The sequence below is a fragment of the Anopheles coustani genome, chromosome 2 (genome assembly GCF_943734705.1).
Source record: "Anopheles coustani chromosome 2, idAnoCousDA_361_x.2, whole genome shotgun sequence".
Lineage (NCBI taxonomy): Eukaryota > Metazoa > Arthropoda > Insecta > Diptera > Culicidae > Anopheles > Anopheles coustani.
In genome coordinates this window covers 5,974,824-5,990,200 of record NC_071289.1, presented here as the reverse complement: position 1 = coordinate 5,990,200, position 15,377 = coordinate 5,974,824, and the positions used below count along the sequence as shown (strand labels likewise).

The window sequence follows — 15,377 nt, the reverse complement described above, 5'->3', positions numbered from 1 at the left end:
TCCCTGCCTCTCTTAACTTTACATCATTACATTTTTTTTTCTTTTCATCTTTGGTTGTAGGTATCGTCCCCTAGCAGCTGTTCTTCCGCTTCGTCTGGACATCAGATAACACAATAATCATAATACTTCCCGGAATCGGCGAAGAAAACCTGGACCTGGAAAAAAGTGAAAACAACTACAGTCAGCAACTTTTACTCCTTCTATACGAGGGACGAAGGGACCGTGGCCACCGATGGCCATGAAAGGATCCACTGATTTACTTCCGAACAACTTTCCGAATCGCTTCGCTCGTTAATTAGGTGATAATTGTTGCCAAACCGTTTAACGGTCAACTTTTGACTCGCCTCGATTTTGGGCGTTTATTTAATTTTTTTCTTCCTTTTTCTCCAAGCCAAGCACTTTTGCTCGATTGATGGTGTGGGAAGGGAATTGGAACGTTTGTGGAAGGAAGTTACCTTCCCAGATGAAACGACCAGAGACACGGTGCTATTAAAATGAGAATGAAAGCGACGCGTCACGTTTGGCTCGTGCTGGAAGGGAAATGTGCTTGCTTTGAATTTTTCCCTTCCATCGGAAGGAAGAGCCGTTCTAATTTCCCTAAGTGGTTGTTTTTTGTGCGAAAAAGAATGGTCACGAATGGATCGGGTACCTTTAGCTTTTTTCAAGGATTTTAAACGAGGTTTTGATTTTTTATGTAATATCCTTTTGCTGAAATTCATGGTAAGTACCACTTTAAAAACTATTTATATCACTTATTAAAGAATAAATATTTCTTGAAACCAGTAGTTTTTCTTGTTTTAAAGTGTGTTAAAGAGCAATGTACAATTAACAAATACACTGGTCACATTGTGATGACTCATGAAGCGAATGACACTGAAACTTCCTCACAGCTCTAGGAAAGGGAAACACGCTCTCAATAAACAGAGACATAATTGTTCAAAATGTTCTCACCCGAAAGGAAGCACGCCGACGTTTTTTGCTGATGGTAGGGAAAACGCAGGACGAGCGAGAAGGAAAAACAAATCTCAAACCAGCATAAAACAGCGCGTGCCGCGTTCATTGAGCAATGATAGAAAGCCACCGCAGTCGAGGTGTTTTTTGTCTTCTTGGCGAAGAATTGTTACATTTTTCCACCCTCCTTCGAATCCGAGCTCTCCTGCTGGAAATGCAGCTCAAGAATTGCGACCATCAAACACCAGCGAAAGAGTGCGATTGTTTTTCCTTCCTTCCACTCGGCTTGTTCCCACACACACAATCACCTCCGTCCGTTTGAATTCGCTGTTATTCGTCACCCCGTTCGGTCGTCGGCAACCCCTTTTGGCATTCCAAACCCCGCGCCAGGAATCTCGTTTGTTGTGTAAACATGCGAAAAATCGTAAACGACACAAAACACCGCACTTTGGCGTCCCCCGTTTGCCTTCGCATCACCCACCTCCACTTGTTAGCCCGCTGAGTTCTTTCCAACACCCGTCCTGTGGGGTGAGTAAGAAGGGTACACCATCCGTCGGTTGCCCGAAAGGGAAAACCGTACGGTGCGTCGGGCCAGCGCCGGCTGTCGATAAGTTCGTGCTGGTTACACGGTTACCGTCGTCACCGCCGTTTCCGGCCGGGTGTCAAAAGCTGTGATTATGGTTTGATTTTTCCTGTGCGTTTCATCATCATCGTCCACCTCGGTTGAGGCGCCGTCGGTTTGGCATTGCGTTACGTCCCGTCTGCTCGGGAGGACGATTTTCCCAAGCACGCGATTTCCATTGCCGAGTGCGCGCCGCAAGGGAGGGTGGAAAATTACCCCACCCAAACACCCCACAAAAAGGTGAGCCGAAGCGTGCCGAAGCTGAAACCGAATCCGAACGGCAGCGTGGAAACGAACGGCAACGGTGACTTCGATTCGCGACCTAGCAACGAAGCGTTTCGAACATTTTCCTCGCAGCCACGGTAGGTTCACGCTGTGAAAACGTCCACCACCCTGTGGGGCGAGCGTTTCCTTCTCGAAACCCTTGCGCGAGGCGTCCCGACCTGGTCGGTTGGTTACTTCTTAAGCAGTTTCTGTTTACGCTCGGTGCAGTTCGGATTGGTCTCGCGGACGGTCAACGTGGGCCGTGGTGGAAACGGTCGAATACAGTTTAAATAATTACCAGACATAACCTCATTTGATAAGATTAATATAAATGTGAAGGAAACGAGAGTAGAAGTGAATTTGAGGAAACATTTCAACAACATGTAAAATATCGAAGGTTAACAATCTACAAAACAATCGTTTTGCAGCACAATTTGTCAACGCACAAGGATATATTTTACAACGCAGTTATGAAGGATTACGGAACGAAAATGGATTTAATTTTCAAACTTACCGTAGTTGCACTGTACGGTGTTTCAACGTGCTGTGCTTTACTGGATGTGTCAGGAAGTAAGTGATTTGAGTTAACCTACTTTGAAAACCGTATAAAACCATTCAATTTTGAAACAGACAAAATGAATAAGTAAATACACTATCAAATTATTGTTGTGAAACTATTTTTATAATTGAGTCTGTACCCGAATGTGAAATTTTATACATTTTTTTATATTTTTATTTAGTAATAACAATAATATTTTTATTTAGTAACATGCAATCACCCACTTTCAAATGATTTCAGTTAAATAATGGAGCAGTGAGCATCTTTTGAACTGTATCAAATATTATCTTTTCTGTTTAATAAATAATAATTATCTTTTCTGTTTAATGTTCACCAATTGTGACTTGAATAAAAAACCATAACCTACACCTTAACGACACATATTGTTCCAATTTCATTGTTAATTCTCCAACATAATTTCCGGCGTGACCCAATACAACGCTATGTGTTACAGTTAACGTAATCAACCTACCCGAAAGCAATCTGCTTAAGATCGTACACGCATCGCCCCCGGGGGCTCACCTATTCACCCATTGTGCCAGTGCACTTTGTTATCCATTTCCGGTACAATTTTCCGAAGCGACAGCCCGTGTAAGCCGGGGGAAAACCTTTTTGTAAAGAGATAACGAATTAACACACCGCGGGATCAGTGAAGCCGGGGCGAAATACCGGCGGACGACGGAAAGTGTTACGCGGAGAAGATGTTATTGAATCAACTAACCCACAACATTACGCGTGTTAAACATCCCCTGACTTGACTCGTAGCTGCCACAGTTTCGCAAGCCGCTTGCTCGAGTACCACTTGAAGGTACGCTCTCTGCGGTTTTGGCTCGACACAAGGCTGCACACGGAACGGTGGCATGGGGGAAATGTTAAGCAGCATCCCGAACTCCTTGGCGTCAGGAAAGGACGTTATCTCGAGAACCACCTGTAGCACCAGCGCACGGGCCCGATGTCTCTCTTTTGTTCCCGAAGGCAAAACCACGGCGAGGCGCGATAGGAATGCACGGAATTGCAACGACCATATGCAGCCACGACCACGACTCGAAACCGCCACCCAAAAAGCCCCGACGGGATAACAGAAGACAGGTCCCCCCGGCCAACTTTAGCCAATAAACTCTCGTTTCTCAAAGCACCCCGTGCCCTTCGCTTCCCCCAGGCCGAAAGCTTTCTGCGAAATTGGTTGTGTAATTATATAATTAGTTTTATTCGGTGTGTTTAATTAATACCACGGCATGGCATACTGTGGCATACAAAAGGCTAAGCCTTTGGTGGGAGGAGGATGTGCTGCACCAGCCATTGATAAGTTCAGTGGAGGATATGCTGCTTCGGGGCGGGATATGAGCCTTACCACATGCGTTGAAATTATGTGCAACGCTGCCATCTAACGATAACGTTAACCAGCGTTCTATCAAACCGAAACGATGTTCAAGAAAATCCAGTAACCCGTTCCAAAAGCAGTAGCTATGCTCCTTTATCATTTCAGTGACCTTCGAAGCGATTCGAACTTTGAAGAATACTTTTGTAACAACATTCTCTCCGGTTCAACAGTACGTAGCGTAAAACCCTACGCACGCATCCGTTGCCCCTGAACAATGTATTTTTGGAGTGTTTATCCAAAGGGGAAATGAGGCGAATACGATTTCCACCCTCTGGGCAAACATGCGTGATTTCGTGATTTCGCAAGACGTTCTTCTCACAGATAAAAGATTAAAACAGCGAAAGAACATTCTTCTCCACCCCGAAGACAGTCAAGACGCTGTGTGTTTGCCGATTCGTTTGCCTTCCGGGTGTGAAAGGGGTTATTTTGAGAAATCGAATCACGGATGCGACGGTTCTTTGATTCAAACAAATGCCTCTTGTTTTCGAGCGTATGTTTGCGTAGCTCTAAATAAATACATCTTTTCACGTTCAAAGTCAACTAGGGTTTGTAGAACCATTTGTTTACGTACGATTTTTACTACATATCACTATGTTTTTATTTATTGCTTCAATTTTTCCTCCATTGAGATGGTTTTACGTTAATTTGATAAATTACGATGCTTGCTGTCAAACAAATCATGCAACTTTCTAATTTTTATAGCTTTATCAGCTACAACCATCAAGAACTGTGTTCTTCTAAACATTACAAAAAGCCCTTTGAAACCCAGTCGATTAACATAACACGACGACCTTTAGCCAGAGAAATGTAAAAAAACCCATTTAAAAGCAAAAAGAATATCCAACACACAGCAAATATTCTGGCAAAACGAAGAGACAACACAAGCAGAAGGGGGGAAAAAATATTTAAAGGACTTAACTTTAACCGACACCATTTAACACCAGCAATTAAAGAAGCAAAGTCGGAAGGATGGGAGAGATGGAAAAAAATGTAAATTTGTGTCATGTTAAGCGGCAGCAAATGGATCGAGGGATCAACGTTTCGTCAGCTCGTGCTCGTGAGTTTTGTGATTCGTTGCTGAGGGAGTTTAAGAAAGGGAAGGAATTATAAACAGGGCAAGACAACGATATCCATTTTAATGGCATCTTAGTGGATCCCGCCAAGGCAAACACGAGGCTTACCTGATGTCATCGTCGCCGTCGTCGGTTGTTTGTGTTTTTCATTCCATTACCGACCCGATTAAAGTGTAGGCTTCACAAGAATAAAAAAAACAGCATGGTATGGTTTGCTGCAAAAGAAACGGAAAGTGCTTGTATCTTCGAATCAATGGCCGACCAAGAATCAAGCAACATAAAAAAATAGGAATCTAGATATGTTTTTACAATCTCCAACCTTTTAAGCAAGAAATGGTTACACGTGGCGACATTTGGTTTAAAAATAAAACAAACCCTTCCAACATTTGTTGGCCCTGGTTCTGTTTCAGTACTCAAAAAGTACAGTATGTCTCACATCCACCGACTCGCTAAAGGTCAGTTTACCATTCGAGGTTTTTGAAGGCAATCACTTTTCCTACAACGATCATTTCCACGCAACGTTGCCTCCCCGATTCCCACGCCTGAACGCATTACAAGTCCATTTAGCTCATTGTAAATGTTATCATTTGACATTTTCCAGCCACGAACGTCGGTGTCGGGCGGAAAAACACGTTCTCAGATATCCTTTCTACGATTGTCGTTTTGGTGATTTCCTTCACCGCTTTTTTCCAAACTGTATCGTGGTGATTTGATCAAAGAGTGAGCAAACAGTCGAATTTTAACTCAATTAAAAGCCACTCCAGAGTCAATAAACCATTTAATTAGAAACCCACCCACTCGGGCGGCTCGGGTTCCGGCCGCGATCGATTTAGCGATTAAATGTAATTGGTCCGCATGGGCGAACGGGGTTTTTCTGGAATTCCGTTCGCATGGAAACAGTTCCTCCCCTCATTTTCTTACGACGAAAATCGGTAAAACCCCTTTCCAACACGTTTACACACACATATATATAAAAACGCTCCGAGGGAGGGTGTTCAAAGTGATGGATTCGATTTTCCCGCGAACCACCGACACGAGGAAAACCTCAAAGTCAGCTCAATTGGAAAGGAAAACATAAAACAGAAACGAAACAGAACAACAAAAAAATCCTGAATTTACAACTTCAATTAACGCTAATAATCCGGAAGCAGTTTATAGCTCAATTTTCTCCCTTCCCCCCCAAAGCTTTTCCCCACGTTTGGCAAGCGGGGGTTTTGCGTCGACCGCGTTGCGTCATAATCCGTCTGGAAAAGCGCAGCGCAGAATAAGGAATGGGTGTGTGGGTAGAAAGCAAACTTGGAGCTTGGGCGAACGTTTCAAGGAAAGTGGCCAAACTGTCGGAATCATAATTTATTCGCCTCAAAATGCCTCCACATGGTGATGTGTGTGTGTTTGTGTGTGAGTGTGGATGTATCATAGACTGAGCCATCCTTGCACGTTCGACGGTGGAGTGATAACTCTTTACGTGAAAGGCTAGCCCCAAGACTAGCCTTTGGTGTCTTAGGGATGTAGCCTCAATCATGCGGGACGCTTTTCCGGCCACGAAGGAAACTCGTCCGTTCAACACTCGAAGGCCGTCGGCAGAGATTCGCATGAAGGCATGCATGAATAAAACTAATAAAATTACATTAACTCGATATAATAATAGTAGATCAACGTTTACCGCAGTTCTCTTTATATGCAAAAGGTCGCTACACCTGCACTGAAGCGGCTCAGTATCCACGAGCCCTGAAGCCCGTTTAACCGGGACACGGTGGTCCTTGACTACTTGATCAAAATTACCTCCGGCACGATGGAAACGCTAGGCGTACAAGGATTTGATCACTGAATCATCACTGTAGCACTGGCTTTTCGTGGCCCCAGGATGCGAACGGGGTTATGTTTTCGAAGGCGAGTCGTGTTTTGCCCACTCAGAGATTGATTTATTACTTGCGTTCCCCGACGACGGTGGTTTCCAGAAAAGGATTTCAATTTCATTACGCTACTCTTTGGAGGGAGTATGTTTACGATGGAGACCAAGCAATGGGACCTTGTTTACGAGAAAATTTTACATGGACTTGTCTGACGTGTCTGATAACGTGTGACGTGTCTGATAACGTGTCTTTTACCCGCCAGATATGAGGTTCTACATAATTAATTTCCAATTTCAATCTGCGTTGCGACACAAACATCCTTATCTTATATTTTGGCATAAGTGGAGAGTTTAAAAAATAAAAAAAAATATCGATCACATCCATGCATGTTTGTTTGGCGACGAAAAGGACCTTGCCCGGCGGTCACACCAACACACATGAACCATTGCTCCGACTAACCTTAGCACGGGTCACCAACATCATCCGCATTCGAGCAAAGGTCATCAATTCTTATCGTCACCCGTTACTGAATGGGTCCTTAAGAAACCCCCTCCAAGCCAGTGCCGAAGCACAAACAACCACAAACACTCCGACGAGCGTCCCGGTGTCCGGATGTGCCGACACGGAAGTTCCTGTTCCGGATCCAGGTGGACGCCGTCTGCCAACCCGAACCGAACGACCGAACCGCTGCTTGACCGCCGTCTGGGCGCAATGATTAACGGCGGGAAGGTATTATTATTTCTAAATTAGACGTGATTATGGGAATTTGCAATTGATTTTCCTACCAACGCCGAACGAAGCGGGTCTCTACCGCTTTCTTTTGCGGAACTTTTAAAGGGAAAAACTGTCCCAGCACAGCTGCGACTGCATGCGACGGTGGTCAGAAAGTCAATAGCGATTTTCAGCAGAGTTTTGCATGCAGGTCCGGTTGGAAGAAAATAAAAACATCTAGCGCGACCGAAGAGGAGACCCTTGGTTTCAGTGGAAGGTTCGTGTCTTGGTTAAGTACGATCGGAAGTTCCCTTCGCCAACGCCGAGAATGACCGGAACTCCGGAAAGGGTAGTTTTCCCGCAGCAAACGGTGTTTGTAGGTCTTGAGGTGTGTGCGAGACTGTTTACCTTTACGATGACGATGAGAAAGGACATGGTGACGACGAAGATTAACCCTTCAGTATCAAGGGATCAGTCGATTTTCATTCAGAATAATAAATCGATGAAGTTTGAAATAAAAATAATACTCATTTGATATTTTATTTACGTTAACAACATGTTAAATTATGTATAATTCAAAATTTTCTCACCATCTCACCTGCATGAGGGTTAATATTTAAAAACCACCCAATGGCCATCATAGTGCGGTTCGTTCTTCCCTTCTTCCCAGTGCAGCCCGGAAGTAGATGATGAGGTCTAATGTGACGTAAACACCACGTAAACGTTTCGAGGAGAAAATCAAGCTGGACGTTAAGTTGGGCAAGTTTTCGCGAACGCTCAGGGTGTTTCGCTTGCACTTTGGAAACTTTGCACTCTAGCATTTCTCATGCGCGATGTTAAAACAAACAAAGAACAGAGAAGCTTTTCACCCGTAAGTTTGCCGAAGCTACTTTCAGCGAAAAAGTTGACCCTCCTTCATTTGCTATTTCATTCGCGCCCCCAGGGAAAAGGGCGGAAATGCTTAACTGCTGACAAACCACAGCCATCAACCGAATGCTCGGTGAAAACCAAACGAAAGGAGCGCACTCTGGGCATAACTAATTTTCCCACCCGCTAAGCAATTTGTCAGACAAGTCGCGCTAGCGATAGGCAAATAGTGTCAAACAGCCCGCGAGCCCTTGCGAAAACCGAATAGTGTGGAAAAGCTGGTGGCTAATAAATAAACAAACAAATAATTGTGCAGAGCCGGTACGAAAGCACGCCGTCCGGAAAGTCAACTCGAGTTTGGGCCAAATCTTAACGGCTGGAAATGAGTAATTTTCTCATCCCTTTGGTCATTATTTTCCGTGTTTTCCCTTGGAGCACCCCGAGGCGCACGATGGTCACGGTGAGTGCGGAAGGAAAAGGCATGACTCCGGGGACGGGAATGGTACTGCCGAAAAGAAAATGAGTGTTAAATCTGCTCCAAGCATGCAATAAAAATATTTACACCACCGCCGATAGGGGTAAGCCTTTTTGCTGGGTAGTTTCCTTTTTCGACTGTTTGTTTGGGACAGTTTTTTCATGTCTTTCCTTTCTCCCGTTTGTAGTTCCCCATGGGGTCACGAAAGTCCCGGTGTTACCCACTCGAGTGGAGCAATTATCCTGTGAATGGTGAATGGAACTCAAACCTAACGGTGGTAAAGGATCCGTGTTGTCGTCGTCGTCGCCAAAGTCCGTGGCTTCAAGGACCCAAATGACGAATAAAAGCGAAATCAAATACAAATTATGTCATTACTAATTTATTATTCTAATTTCACACAAACACAACAATATACACTCGCACCGAGAGCTAATGTTTACTTTCTTAAGCATTTCAACGTGTTTTGTCTGGCGAAGAAGTAGTTTTTCTCAGGCGACCGAAAACGCGCCGCCGGGAAGATCATTAACCACACTTAAAGGAAATCCGGTCAATAAATTTCCCATTTTCTGACGCACCTAACTACCGGCATAAGGTGACGATAAATTATCAACGGAGCAAATTAACGCCGCCTGCTTTTTTCACCGGAGCGTTTATAAGGGAGAAAAAAATGAAAAACCTAACAAATTTTTTTTTTCATCAGCATTTTCTTTTTCGTCCAAGGAAAACCTTTACTCGCCCCTACACAAAGAAAGGTTACAAGGGAGTTCCTTCTCACTTCTTTACCATGCGGCACAAAATTGACCTTTTTGTCACCCAAAAGGGAACATCTTATCCAAACAGATTTGCTAAGCGTACAAACCTCTTTCAATCCCTGGGAAGTGTGAAATGCGGATAAGAAATAGAGTAACAACTGTCCCCAGGCTGCAACAGAACATAACAATGGGGATAAGCAGATAGCCAGACACAAAAAGACGAAACCTTTCGCGCAAAAAGTGAACAATAGCTGAAAGATCCTAGCGTGGCAGTGCGTATCGGACAATTGTTCGCCGTTTTGCGCGGTAAACTCCCTGAGAATTGGGCAAAGAAAAGAATCCTTCGGTTTTGTGACCGTTCTTCGGTGGTTTGGGAGCAGTCGGAAAAGTTTCTTATCAGCGGGATGCGGCCACGGTCTCGCGGACGTTTAATTGTGATCGAGGGATCGATGAAGTGACAATGGTTTGAAGTCATGCCGTTTTTTAGCAAAGAGTGGTTCATATTTTGCGTATTGTAAATTTGTATGAAAAAGTTGAAGTGAACGGAAAACTTTGAACATGCTATGCCTTATGGTCAATAGTAAGAGAGAAAAGACTAAGAAGGGAATGAAATAAATAATCCTGTGTTATTTTAACCATTCTTCTTCTTCTTTCGATATGCGAGTCGGGGTATATCCTCCTACGCTAAGTCGAACAATTTGTTCCCTTACACGTAATCAGAGGCGTACCAACTCTGTCCGAACTCCTATGAAGGGGCTCGTCCTTTAGGACCGGCTATAATAGCCATATGTCCACCCGCCGTCCACGGGAGGGATAATTCCTTCCGTTGTCAGGACACAAGAACTCGTGGTCCGCTTGATTGACTCAAACAGCACGAGCTGTGCGGCAGCTAGGATTTGTCTGACCTGAGCTCCAGCTCGGCGTCACCACGCGGTCGTGCCGTAACCTTACTTTTCCGCTAACCCTTTCAGGAAACTTATGCACTGCTAACATCCGCTCTGATGCACTACCGAACTGGAACTGGATTTTAACCATTAAACGAATTTTAAATATCATAATAATAACTGTCATCGGGTTAATGCAATTCGATTTTAATTTAATCAACTGGTTTCCATGTGTTTCAATGTTGTTCGTTTTTCGGTTTATTTTGCTAACTAGATTCCATATGAGTAAACTGTGTGTAAGTTGAAAATGATGGTTTTATTTACTAGCGAGTAATATTTGAAGCTCAAATTATTCGTTTGATTTTCTTTGCAAACATTGACGTTGCGTTATAGAGTAATGCCAAATCATCATGCTCTATCTAATTATCAGGTCGTTTCAAAATAACTCATCAAACCAAAATTTGTAGTGAGTGGTCATTTCTAGTACCTTTCCTCCCCCAAGAACCACCTTAAGAAGTACGTCAGCAATTATAAATCAATACCGCAAGCCGGACCCGGAAATCAATCGAAGAAAATGGTGGTCTCGATGGTGGTTTCCTACTTCCTACGGATCATCAACTCGATGTAAAAGTTTGCTTCTCGACTTTGTGACCAGACGGAGCGAAGAGAAACGGAATGGCTACTAAAAGCGCCTCGGTAACTTTGTTCCTCCCTACTTAAGGCAGCCGCTTTCAGTTGTTGGTTCAGCAAATGTGCTATTGAGTTTCGATTGAGCTGCTTTCCCTGCACCATTTTCCTTCTCCAACGTGCACAAATGTGTGGTGGTAAACGCTGCTAATACCGGCCTTATGATAAATGCACCACTTGCAGCGCAAACTAGTTGTTACCGGGTCCTGTTCGTCACATGCGATCGGGGTTTGCCTACACAAACACCAACCACACACATCATCATACCCTGCCGTCTTTCGGTGTTTGTTGCAGCGAAACTTTTCCCTCCTTACAACCGAACAACAATCACTTCGCCAACAAAGCTGCCGAGTTCTAAGTTTCATAATGAACGTTTAAGTAAACAGTCACATAATCATGTTGCGCTTTCCCTTCCCACAGCATAGCATTTTCCCGAACGCGTTACGAAGGAAATCCATCCGTCGGTGAAGATTTATTCGATTGCACAAACGATGGAAACAGTTTGCAAGCGGGTCGAGCAACGGCTTGAGAATAACTTAATTGACGGAAAACTTTCCACTTTCCACGCTCTGATTTCTTTTCTTCTCTCTATCTTTCTTCCCTCCCATATGTGACCGGCCACTTCTGGTTGACCCCTTGCCCGATACCGACCCTCCCCTCGCTTGCAGTCGATCCGAAATTCAGTGCACCGATCGCAAACGTAACCGTTCCGGTGGGACGCGAAGGAGTGATGACGTGCACGGTGCATGATTTGTACAAATACAAGGTAATTTGTCAAACCGAGTTCCGCGCTCCATTTGGTGCTTGATTTTCCATTTCCGAGCACTGGAAAGCGGTGCCTCTCTGGGGCCATTGCCTAATTAGCAAGCAAACAGTTCACGAGAGGAAACGGGGTTCACGGTCACTCGACCACAGAAAAACATTGGGACGCGAAGAATGGAATGGAAAAGCTGCCCGCTTCCTGGGAAAAGGGTTCAATTTAATATTTCCTTTCTTCTTTTTCAAGGTCGCCTGGTTGCGGGTCGATACGCAGACGATTCTGACAATCGAAACGCTCGTCATTACGAAAAGCGAACGGATAGCGATCACTCACACCGAGCAGCGCATCTGGCAGCTTCGAATTAAGGACATTCGTGAGTCGGACAAGGGTTGGTACATGTGCCAGATCAACACGGACCCGATGAAGAGCCAGATGGGGTATCTTAACGTCGTTGGTAAGACTGATTATATTTTTTTTTCAGGGAGAATAAGTGTCCAAAATTTCATGAAAAACGACTTAAGTTTTCTTTTTTGCTTTTGAAGAACACTCACAAAATTTATCATATTTTTAAAAACAAGGCAAATATTATATTAAAATAGTTCACACTGATTTGATTATTTCTTTTCACATGAAGTTCACGTGAAAATTTCCAATCATGAGCACGAAACCATCTAAATTGTTTAATTCAATGTTTATTTCACCATGCGGCTATGATCCATTCCTATTTCCATGAAGCGAGCAACCCTTCATAAAATCGCTGCTTTAAAATATGTGCCAACTACTTTTCCAAGACGCCAATACCACTTTCGATTGTCTTCCGACACGAAAACCACCAAGTCTCACCATAAACGGTAGCCCGGGTCTTTTGAAGTTCATCGAGAGCGTATTTCGTAACGACCCCCTTTCGCCTCAACCCAATCTGCAGTTTATTTGCCGGTTGCTTTCTGCTCTTGGAAGTGGAACACTTCTGCCAGGAGATGGCAAAGGTTTCATACCACCGATCGGGTTTTCCCGCCAGTAGAAGGAGAAAATCACGTTGTGCGACATTCGACCCGACCAAAGGGAAGGGAAAATGGTAGTGAAACACATAGCCTTTACCCTTTACTTTCCCCCACCATGAAAGTGCCACGCACAATTATTTGTTTATTTACATAGTGTCCTCGGCTGGCAGTACATTCCATGAAATAGTGCTGCAGCACCGAAATCACCTTCACTCCGGGTCCGGTCGATTGCAATCGCGCTTCAGCTCCACGTAACCAATTCGGTGACAATGCGTATAAACTTTTCCCCCTCCCCTACCACTTCAGGGCCCCAGGAAGCCGTCCACCAGCTGACAAACAACTTAAGAAGTCCGCTACCGGCACGTGTTTTAGGGGCTTCACTCGGAAAAGCGAAGCATTCAGCAAGGGCCACCTTCAAAGTGACGAAAGTGCGTGCAAATACTTTCACTTTCGTCGCGTTGGCATTCCATCAACCCAAGGGCTCGCCCGCGGCGAATTAAGGCCGAAGTCCTACGGTTACGCAAATGTAAATGGTTATGATGAAAATTTAAACACCCCCTCCGTGGGGTGGGAAAAAGGGGGAAAGCCGAACGGTGGAGCGGGGGGAACGTTTTATGGAGATTTTTATGAGCTCCACTTCTAGCTCGGTGTTGACTTAACGAGCCGGCTTGGGATGGACACTTGGAGAAACGAATGTTTTCTGACCACGTACGGTGGAAATAGGAGAAGGTCTTTAGGTCCAGGCTGGGGTTGGCTTGAGGGACACTCTCTGCTAGGCAGTTATTGGATAAATTATTATCCTATCTGCAAACACGCAAACATGGGATTAAAGATGTGGATACACTTTTCCCTTCCAGGTGTTTATGGAGCAGTAGGAATTAGTTCCCAACTCCATATGCCAATGAAAGTGAACACTTTAATTGAAATCTATTCCAGAACATGCTCACTTGTTCTTATTTTCTGTTTTGAAATATTCAAATCAAAGCAATCTAAAAAACCCTCAAAATAATCTAGAGAATAATCTTTTAAACTAAAAGCTTCATCTCAGAGCCATTTTGTGTATTTTCATGACTGTTCCAAGATTGTTGGAATTGTTGATAAAATCCCCCTGTAGGTGAAGGATTCTAGGTCTATTATCAATAATCAGAAGGAAATCAGAAACAGCTTGAGTCGTAATAAAAAATCAATAATAATTGTTTACAACTTCTAACTGGTTCCGACATTGGGACTTCTCTCCTCACTTCCACCCCAGTGCCACCCGATATCCTCGATTACCCCACGAGCCAGGACATGGTAGTCCAGGAGGGCAGTAACGTGACACTCACCTGTGCTGCCACCGGAGTCCCCGAGCCGACCGTCACCTGGAAGCGCGAAGGGGAAAAGTCAGTCACATCCGTGGAACACTCCGGAAGTATGTATTATTCATTCCCAGTCCCTCCAACCCCTCTATCCTGCTCCTAATAATAACTTAATCATCATTCGTGCATAGTAACGAGCCACGACGGAGCGATGCTGCACATCTACCACATCCAGCGGCACAACACCGGCTCCTATCACTGCATCGCATCGAACGGAGTGCCCCCGACGGTCAGCAAGCGAATTATCGTTACAGTGAACTGTGCGTGAGAACTGCGAGCGAACCGATAGGCATCTCGTTGCCTCGAGGAATTAACTAACGATATTTAACGACCTTTCAGTCCAACCGATTGTGCGGGTGTCGGCGCGCCAGTACTACGCCGAGCTGGGTGGCCGCGTGGCCCTGGAGTGCCAGAGCGAGGCCCAGCCGAACTCCATCAACTACTGGATGAAGGGCAAGGGCGAGATCATCCTGCAGGGCGGAACGTACGACTCGGCGCTGGAGGATCACGTCTTCAAGGTGACGATGAAAATCGTCATCCGCCTCGAGCGGGCGGCCGACTTCGGCGTGTACAAGTGTGTGGCCAAAAATTCCCTCGGCACCACCGAGGAGGCGGTGAAAATCTACCGTAAAACCTGTGCGTACCCGAGGCGGACCAACTCCCAACAAAACCGAGACCCTAATGAAACATTCAACACGCACCATTTCTTTCGCTCTCGCTCTTTCTCTTTGCAGCCAAAACCAAGCAGGTGGAAAATCAGGTCATCCAGCAGTCGAACTACCTCGGCTCGACGACATTCATCAAGAACTATACCGATAACAAGATCAACGAGATTCTGCTGAGCGCGTCGGCGGCCGCTTCCAGCGGGTTGAGCAGTCTGCGAGGAGTCCTGTCCGGCGGGACATTGTTGGTCGTTGCCATGCTAGGCGCTATGTTAAACTTATGATAAGAGTCAACCCATAAAGCTGTAGGAACCCAACAAATGTTATACGATACGCACGGTGCATGTGCATGTAGCGGTATTAAAACCTTACCTTGAACCATGTAACTTCCCAGCAGTGTAAATTGTTCTGCCCTGTGGAACGAGCAGATTAAAGGAATTCAAAGTAAATGTAACGTCCATTACCCAACAACACGGAGTATGATTGATTACTGTCGAATGAAAAAACAATTCCATTG

At 44.9% G+C, this 15,377-nt stretch overlaps 1 protein-coding gene across 1 annotated transcript; it reads left to right on the top strand.

Moving 5' to 3' along the window:
• Positions 1-2,307: 2,307 nt before the first annotated feature.
• On the top strand, positions 2,308-15,171 carry LOC131267698 (neurotrimin-like). The gene is made up of 7 exons (XM_058270633.1): positions 2,308-2,407; positions 11,748-11,845; positions 12,086-12,293; positions 14,093-14,251; positions 14,330-14,458; positions 14,538-14,834; positions 14,933-15,171. The coding sequence occupies exons 1-7, from the start codon at positions 2,308-2,310 to the stop codon at positions 15,142-15,144; spliced, it is 1,203 nt and encodes a 400-aa protein (XP_058126616.1). The 3' UTR covers positions 15,145-15,171.
• Positions 15,172-15,377: the final 206 nt, after the last annotated feature.

Excerpts from the sequence above, each read along its gene's own strand:
- LOC131267698 (XM_058270633.1), top strand. The coding sequence starts at position 2,308 with ATGAAGGATTACGGAACGAAAATGGATTTAATTTTCAAACTTACCGTA. Across the intron at positions 11,846-12,085 it reads ATGATTTGTACAAATACAAG|GTCGCCTGGTTGCGGGTCGA; the intron begins GTAATTTGTCAA and ends TTCTTTTTCAAG. Across the intron at positions 14,459-14,537 it reads AATTATCGTTACAGTGAACT|TCCAACCGATTGTGCGGGTG; the intron begins GTGCGTGAGAAC and ends ACGACCTTTCAG.